Source organism: Adiantum capillus-veneris, chromosome 16, assembly GCF_014529385.1.
Source record: "Adiantum capillus-veneris isolate H3 chromosome 16, ASM1452938v2, whole genome shotgun sequence".
NCBI lineage: Eukaryota > Viridiplantae > Streptophyta > Polypodiopsida > Polypodiales > Pteridaceae > Adiantum > Adiantum capillus-veneris.
The window spans coordinates 11804781-11813592 of NC_140946.1; the positions used below are offsets into that span (position 1 = coordinate 11804781).

Consider the following 8812-nt stretch of genomic DNA (forward strand, 5'->3'; position numbering starts at 1 on the left):
CTGTATGCACCATAGCATATCTTTTTGATAAAGAGGCATCAAGAATGAAATGTTGATGGCCCTCCATATCAAAGTGAGATGGTGTTTCAACAAGGGCGACTTCAGATCCAAACTGTATTAGTGCATTCAATGTTTGAAATTTTCTGTAAGGTGGTAGTATACTTTGTAAGAAATATGCACTAAGGAGGAGCTTTCCATCTCTAAGTTGAACCTCTCGTTCAAGTTCTTGATCACCTATTGTCCAGGTGATGATGGATGCTCTTTCATCCATGCTAACAAGGTGGAGAAGACAGAGAGAAATAAGCGGTTAGTAAGGAGGTCAATATATGGAGACGGACGTGGACAAATGGTTTTTAAGTAAGTTTTTATGCAAGTGGCATAATTGTTCATTATTATATTTTTTTATTTGTTCAAAAAAATTAAGATTTCAATATATTTTTCCTCTTATAAGTGGGAAGAAAAAACCCACAGTCGAGATTGTCAAGCGGTGGTTACAGAGCTCACCTCCTTATGAGTGGTGTATAAAGAAACCACAATTTTCGATAATATTTGGCACAAATCTCAAGTTTTTTAGTTAATGACTTCATCTTCTTATGAGTAGGTGAAAAGATAGTGTATTTTAAGCGTATGAAATTGTAAAAATCCCCCTTGGATTTTGAACACCGAAATTAGATTTTAAAATGTCGTTAATCATCGAAAATTACACAATATTTTAGTGTGATCATGACAAAAGCTTCAAAAGTAGACCTGAAAACCGGGAGAATATCAAGTTTGCCCTTTATTTTCACTGATTAGATGCAGTGTTCGGGAAAAGTGTGCTTCAGCTTAGCCTTGAGCCGGTTGCAAAATCAAAGTAGCCGGTTGAGGGGAGTGCAAGAAGGAGAAAATTTCGCTTAAAAACATGGAAAATAGTTTAATTTTACAAAAACATTGGCTAGTAGTGTGAAATTTCCGGTTCAGGGGAGTGCAAGAAGGAGAAAATTTCGCTTAAAATCATGGAAAATAGTTTAATTTTGCAAAAACACTGGCTAGTAGTGTGAAAACACTGATTAGGTGTAATGTATTTTTCTAGCCCGCATAATTGAAGTAAGTTTTAACCTAAGGCAACTTTTGGTTACCCTGCTTTGCTTGGAGCTCCTACTCGGTGGACTCCTGCTTTGCTCGGAGCTCCTGCGTGAAGCCTTCAAGCAAGGTACAATCCCCTCCTCCTCCCTCGCACCCATGCTCCCACAGCTCGGTAACCGTCAGCGTGCGCGCTGACGTACCGAGCTGTGGGAGCATGGGTGCGGGGGAGGAGGAGGGGGAAATTACCGCGTAAGCACGTATGCTGATGGTTGAGGAGCTTCATTTTTTTGCTTCTTAAATTTTTATGCAGTCAAATTAAGCGGGCATGGCTTTTACAGGAGGCGCAATTTCAGCAGTTGACAGAGGCGCAATATTTGACAGAGGTGCAAGTTCAGCATTTGACAGAGGCGCAAGTTCAGCATTTGATAGCATTTGACAGAGGCGTAGCTTTTTACAGCATTTGATAGGCGGACCAGGCAGACCTGTGATAGCCGGACAGACCTGCAAAGCGGACAGACCTGCAAACTTTCAACGTCTTTCCATTTTCACCTTCGAACAATTGGGAAAACAGAGTATTGATGAGAACAAGGCAAATCATTTCTCAGGTAAGTCTAGCCTTCCAACAAGTGAGCAATATTTGTACATTGTCAGTAGGGATGTTACCTCTATACAGAAAGATAATCACTCTTTTCAACAAACTGAAAGCGAAGTTGGACATTGCTGCGTAGGGTTTGAGCGGCTACTTGTATTTCAAGTAGGCTTACTATCAAGCAAGACCATCAGTCTTTATTGGGCAATGGAGGCCCTTGCTCATCTTGTACTAATGCCAACATTGAGCCCTTGTAGGTGGTCATTTCCATCTATTTATCATGGATTTTTGTGATTCAACTCTTGCTGTCAAAGTCTCGACAAAGACTTCACCGTCCTTGCCTGCTTGTTTTCTATGATGAATCTGTCCTTCCATGCTAGTCGGGGACCCTTTATGCCTTGCAAACTAGTCTCCTCCTTTGCCTTGTGGAAAGCCTCTTCCAGCTGCTGTTTGAGCCATCTCCAGCTTATCTTGTAGATTCTCAATCAGCAGTTTGTAGGCTATTATTTTCTGGGCCTCTGTTGAGGGTATCAGCATGGGGTTATCCGTGAAGCTTCTAGCTGTCGGTTTTTGTCAGCTATTCTTTGTTTTAGCACCTCGATGGTCACCTCTTCCTTCTGAGCATGAGAGCTGCAGATTGGCCGACTAATATAGCTTCTCCTTCTAGTCCAAGGCCAACTGTGTGCTCTGAGTATCTATCTCTTTATCGTCTGTATCTATCTCTTTTCTCACTCATCTTGTCACGTTGGTGGGCGTCTCTGCATTGAAGATCCTCGACCAAGGTGGTGTTTGTTTGCTCCAGCTCTTTGTTTTCTTTCTCTATTAAGGGCATATTGGTAGACATGTCTATGCAATGAAAGTTTACTGCTATGTTGAAGAGATAAAATAGCCCAATTTTATTTGCTCTTCTAAGTGCGTAAACATAGACCAGAGGCTGATAGTTAGCATCCTTGTGAGTAACTTTGACAAAGAGGTCAAGGTTATTAGAGCAAAAAACGCCCTTGATTGCTGAAAACAGTGTAATGTCTTTTCAAAAAATTGGCAAACTAGAAACAATAGAGGTAAATTGACAAAATTTGAAAGGTTTTACATCAGATTACACTAATTTTTTCAACATTTTGTAGGTTTTCTCACCTTCATATATAAAACTTTAGAGGTAAATTTCAAAATTTGTAGGTGGGATTACACTAAACTTAGGTTTTTTTTAGCACTGCAGCGGACAAATCCAAAGAGCGGGCAACAAATTTGGAGATCGGCATCTGGAGCAAATTTGGTACACTCTATCAAGTTCACACAAATTTAGGCTGGAGCTTTTCAAATGCGATAGAAGTTCACTTAAATGCGTGTTATTATGATGTTTGGCATGAAATGTAGCGACATTAACAAGTGCTGCAGATTGTAGCCATTGTTTGAATGATGATGATGTATAATGCTTTTTCAAATCTTTATTGATGTAGACATTTATGGCTCCCAAAAGACGAGGCAGCAAGTCAATCAAGAGAACGTTTGATTCTCCATGCATGACCTTGAGATCTGGTCCTTCCAAGAGAAGGCATCCAATCGATCAAGAGGCATCTTCTCATGCAGTTGTTGCTACTCGTAGTCCTCATTTCAAACGAGGGGGAAAGAGACGGAGAAAATGCATCTTTGTTGATGATGAAGCTGTCGTGGAGGAAGGGTCTAACCATTTGGAGAGTGGGGATGATGTAAAAGGAGATGAGTCTCGAGAGTCGACAGTGGAGGTTGAAACAGGTAACGATGTTGAAGATGAAGATTTAACAGAGTCTGATGGGATAGGTGAGGATGATGTGGCCCAACATTCTCGACACTTGGGAAAAAAAATCCCGTTGGGGATTATGAAGGATGTGTTAAGTCAATTTTACTTAAAACGAAGAAGCAACCCTCCACTTATACCTTTATGTCGTTTGGTTGCTCATGAAGCTGTACGAGTGGCTACAGATTTTGCATCTTGGTTGATTCCTAGTTTTGACAATGTTGCTTACTTGGATACAATGGGATCTTTTTTGGTGTTGGTGAAAGATTCCTTCGGCTCTTACATGCCTGTCACTCCTCTTGTGGAAGGTAGTTGGGATCCTATTTGGAAAGCTAAGAGTGTTTCATTTGATAATCAGCTCAATAAGGAGTGGCAAGAGCTTCGAGGGTGTCTATTTTTGGTATGGGATGGAAACCATCGGCTGAAAACATGGATGCGACGCATAAAAGAAGGTAAGAATTAACATCGACGCACTAATTGTTTGCTAGATTTAGTTGTACCTTCTTTTTTGGCTAATTTGGTGTTCTTTTGTCAAGTATGGCATGATAATGAGGAATATCATGTGAGTGTGAGATGCCAATTTTTGGAAGTAGAAAAAAAAAAAGAGGCCGAACTATTGCTTGCTCTTGACACCACTAATGTGTAAGTTGTAAATTTGTGGTCTTTTTGTATTTTTAAATTAATCTCGCTTTAAACTATTTTTTTTCATTTGTTTATATATTTATTGTAGCATTTCACGATCAACAGTGAAACCAAATCTTGGGCATGAGATATACATGTTCCAAAAATTTGGTATCGCCAATAAAGAGAGCATTCTTGCACGTCTCACTCAAGAGGACAGAAAGTGGGCTAAGATAGAGATGGCAGTTGAGAGTAGATTATATCAAGGAGTTCCTCCTTGGTATAATTCTCCTTGTGTGTTGATTTCTCAACTAGTTTGGAAGGTGAATTGTTGAATTGAGTATTAACTATATATATTTTTCAAGATTGTTTACGATTCATTCAATGAATGTAGTTGTGGTTATGTAGGATGATTTTAATGCATTTATTTCAAAGGAAAGTGCAAAATTGAAAGCTCTTGGATTAGATAAGGTGGAGTTTGAAAGGCGATTGCAGAAGGCAACTAAACAAGAAGAAGCTCGATTGAAGGATAGAGGTTATATGTTTTTGACAATTGCCAACCCAGTTCATGGAGAGGAATTTTTTGAGTTGCTCTTTGATGTGAAGTGGGATGATCCATCCATGGTAAAAATCACATGAGACAAGTTAAATGCTTTGTGCTCCTCAAAACTACCTTCTGAAAGGTATCACACTTTTCAATACTTTTTTACTAGTTGTTTGTTTATGTTTTTCAATTCTAATGAAAATAGTGACATTAAAAGAGAGTTAAATTTCTACTTGAGCAAAAAAATTCTACGTGAATGGTATATGAATATACTTATATAAGATGGTGTTTAAGTTTTTGATATATTTTTGGTCTATAATGAAGGAAAAAATATATATTGGAGATGATGAGTCTTACAAAGGCCAAAGATCCAATCTTTTCCCACTTTGGTGATGTGAAGCACTTTAGGGCTTACATTAGAAAAGAAGTGTATTGGGCTCACATTCATGATGAAGCTTTGTTGTTAATAAGAAGGTTGGAGGTTGAAGAGTTCAAATTGCTAGATGGATTTGAAGCGTTTTTCAAGGTTGTTTTCTAAACTGGTCACTTTTTCTTAATAAATGTGGATTTTATTGCATTGTTTTATAATTTGAATGACTACCATAGGTGCAATTAAGAAATCATGGCTTGCAAGCTTTTCCTCAACTTTTAGGAGATATTAAAAGTGCCGCGGACTCTTCCAAAATGCATGAGCTACAAGAGTCTTGTAAAAGGATTTTATACAAGTGAAATTACATGAACCAACAAAGTCTTTGGATCTTATTGAAATTATTTTGCTCAAGGGATTAAATGTTGTTATGGTGTAGATGGATGTGTGAATGTGTTTTAAATGGTACACTTGCTACTATGCCTATGGTTACTGAAGATTGGTCAAAGCTAGAGGATGAAAATACCATGTATCCCGGTTCTATGGTAGAGAAGGGTATTTCTATGTGGGAGTGCAGAATTTGCCCATGGTGGTTGGACTACCGTCTGGGGGTGATCCCAAAGCAAGAACTAGACTTACATGCAAGTAAGTATAACACTTTTTCTTTTTACATCAAGTTAATTCTCATATTCAATTTCTTTATTCTCATATTATTATTATTATATTCTTCTATTATGATATTCAACTTTTCTATTATCATTCAAGTCCACCAGCCTTGAACTCGTTAGCATTTGATCTCTCTCTCTCTCTCTCTCTCTCTCTCTCTCTCTCTCTCTCTCTCTCTCTCTCTCTCTCTCTCTCTCTCTCTCTCCACCTCTCTCATTCTCTCATGCATGAAAAAATGCATAAGAAAGTATGTTCTAGTTTTTTATAAATGACTTGAGTTTGTAAATGCTAAATTAATTTTCATTTTATATCATTTAAATTTTCTTGTGGTAGAGTTTTTGGAAGAGAATAAAGACAAAGATAAAAACCAATCTGCTTCTTTAGAGCACTTAGAAGACATGGATCACAATCATGACTTGACCATGGATGGGGGCTCACAAAGAACACAAGAAAGAAATCACTCACTACCTCTTCAAAGAGAGCACCAAAATCATGCAAGTGGGTCAAACATGGGTGACCACAACAAAACAACCTATCCATTAGGACGGCTAAAGATTGACATGCCTAAAGAAAGTAGTGAAAAAAGCGTTTCAATAGTGGTTGAGTCAATCATGGAGTGACCAACTTCATCAAGGCGACCAACCTCATGGAATACCGGTAAGTTTCTACTTGTTAAATATTTATTTTTTTGATAGTGCAAAACAATTCTATATTACTTGTAATTAAGATAATATAATTTTTTAATGAAAAACTGTAGGCTTTCAATTTTTGACTGTGGTAGATGCTCTTCTAGTTGATATGGCTAATGTTGATGATTTTGCCATTCAAAGGTAAAAGAAAGGTTTTGTGGCTTGTGTTATCAACATCAATAGAATGTTCAAGGTGGATGGTGTACTAAGCAACAAACGTTTTGTGTGTAGCATTAAAAAAAATTTGAGCACTCAAAGTCTTGGCTTGTATCACCATTGTGGAGCACCTTGTCGTGAGGTGTTTCGTCTTATCTTTGCGAATTTTCCTACTTCTTTGTTGGTGGATGGTTTAGGCCCAATTCGAGCAGGTTACTCAAAGTTTTTGTTTATGCTTTTTGTTTTGATCCATATCACTTGAAAAACTCATTCTAAACATCTTTTCGAAGGTGGATTAATCAAAAAGATTCCACAATGGAATATATTTTTGCCTTCTCTTGTGCAAGGTGTGATGGATGTAGCAGAACCTTTCTTGGCAGATGAAGACTTTTTCGTGACTCTATGTCTTGCACAACATATTGGAGAGATTATTACCCATGTTATAAAGGCTGGGTTACGACTTCATCGCACATGGACTCTCATGTGTAATGGGGGATATAGACACCCAGATACCCTAGAGGAGGTGAATCAAAATACCATGTTGTTGTGAAATATTGCATTATTAACTTAATTTTGATTCAAGTGTGTACAATGTATGCTTATATGTAGGTAATTGATCTCACGGTGGGAGTTTTTTGTCGAGCGGATGTTGCTATACCCACATACAATAGGGAGGCAGGGGAGAAAGTCTCTCCTCGCATGTTTCCTGCATCACGAAGCTTTTTAATGGAGGAGCATCAAGAACGCACCATTGCTCTTGATATACCCATCAGAGGTGGAGCAGAGAGGTCACCCGACTTCTACAAGTGAGAAGATAATCATTTTAATGTAAATTGAGCTTTAATTTATAGTTGAAAAATGACTTACATATTTCAAATTTGCATGTGTAGATGGCTCCTTGCAACCTTCACGGATGACTCAGATTATGTACTAGATGTGTTTTCAGGATGTGGAGGTCTTGGCAAAGCATGTGGTGAGGTTTATCGATATTGTTTGTGCTTGGAGGGGGATGACATAGTCTATGAGGAGTGTCTCAAAAAGGTGGTTTGTGGTCCATATGTGGAAAAGAGAGTTTAGTATCACATCCATAGTTTTTTGAAACAATTATTGAACACACTCTCTATTTTTTGTTTCAAGAATATTGACATTGGACATCTAAGGTTTTATTGTGCATGTTCTTGAAGTGATCTTGATTGCAATGCTTTTATGAACTATCTACTCTTTCTAAGATCCATATCAAACACTAATGCAGACAACTTGTTAAGCTTTGTTTTTAATAGGGATTTCTTTGAATGCTCTCTCTCTCTCTCTCTCTCTCTCTCTCTCTCTCTCTCTCTCTCTCTCTCTCTCTCTCTCTCTCTCTCTAGACTAGCATATTTAAAGAGAGTAAGTCTGAAAAAGGATCTCTCTCTCTCTCTCTCTCTCTCTCTCTCTCTCTCTCTCTCTCTCTCTCTCTCTCTCTCTCTCTCTCTAGCCTAGCATATTTAAAGAGAGTAAGTTTGAGGCGATATTGTTCTATATTTTTCTATTCAATATCAATGTGAGGTGATGTTGTTCTATTGACTATTTCTAAGTGAATTGCAAGAATGTAAAAGATGTTGAAACAAAATGGAAAAATGCTTTAAATAAAGCAAAAAGCTCAAAATAGTTTTACATTTCATGAAAAAGCTCGAAATGAAAAGCTCGCAAAAAAAAAAAGCACTCGAAAATTTCTAGCCCGGGGTTTGTTGTGCTTAAGATTCCAAAAATACCAATATTTGCCATGGTCGGACAATTCTACATTGCTTTTTCAATAATCATATTAGTTTGATTAAGCTTTATACAACCTTTAAGGTTTCAAAAACTGGAAACCTTACAATCCTAGATGCAATGGGCAAACCGAAAGAAGCAACAAGACTATCAAGACTATTCTCACTAAGATTGTGCAGAAAAACCAGAGCAGTGGGACTTGAAACTTCAAACTACTCTATGGGCATATAGAATAGCTTATAAGGTCACTACGGGGTTAACACCATTTAGAATGGTGTATGGCACTGAAGCTATTGTATCTATGGAATTTGTCATATCCAGTCTCAGGATGGCAGTAGAGCCTGGCTTGGATTTTAATCCAATCTAAAAAAGAGACTAGAGGAGCTAACACAGCTAAATGAGTTGAGACAGAGGGATATGCTGGAACAAGAAATTGTTCAGCAAAGAAGAAAACACTGGCATGACAGACGAATTAAGGTCAGGGAGTTTCAGAAAGGCGATCTGGTTCTCCTATATCAATACAAACTAGGCCCTAAGAAACCGAACTTAAAGATAGCCTGGGCAGGACCATTTGAAGTTGATTGGGTGTTCT

The 8812-nt window shown here is 38.0% G+C and overlaps 1 protein-coding gene across 1 annotated transcript; it reads left to right on the forward strand.

Annotated features, from left to right (window-relative positions):
* Nucleotides 1–3117: 3117 nt before the first annotated feature.
* Nucleotides 3118–7548, forward strand: LOC147438578 (uncharacterized). Its single transcript, XM_086484145.1, has 6 exons — nt 3118–3451; nt 5246–5318; nt 5400–5489; nt 6973–6994; nt 7081–7277; nt 7362–7548. Exons 1-6 carry the CDS (start codon nt 3118–3120, stop codon nt 7546–7548), a joined length of 903 nt encoding a protein of 300 aa, XP_086340271.1.
* The last annotated feature ends 1264 nt before the right edge of the window (nt 7549–8812 follow it).

Bases quoted from the DNA above. Each gene is read 5' to 3' on its own strand.
- LOC147438578 (XM_086484145.1), top strand. From the start codon at position 3,118: ATGGCTCCCAAAAGACGAGGCAGCAAGTCAATCAAGAGAACGTTTGAT. The intron at 3,452-5,245 runs GTGAGGATGATG...CTCAACTTTTAG, and splicing joins AACAGAGTCTGATGGGATAG to GAGATATTAAAAGTGCCGCG. The intron at 6,995-7,080 runs GTGAATCAAAAT...GCTTATATGTAG, and splicing joins ACCCAGATACCCTAGAGGAG to GTAATTGATCTCACGGTGGG.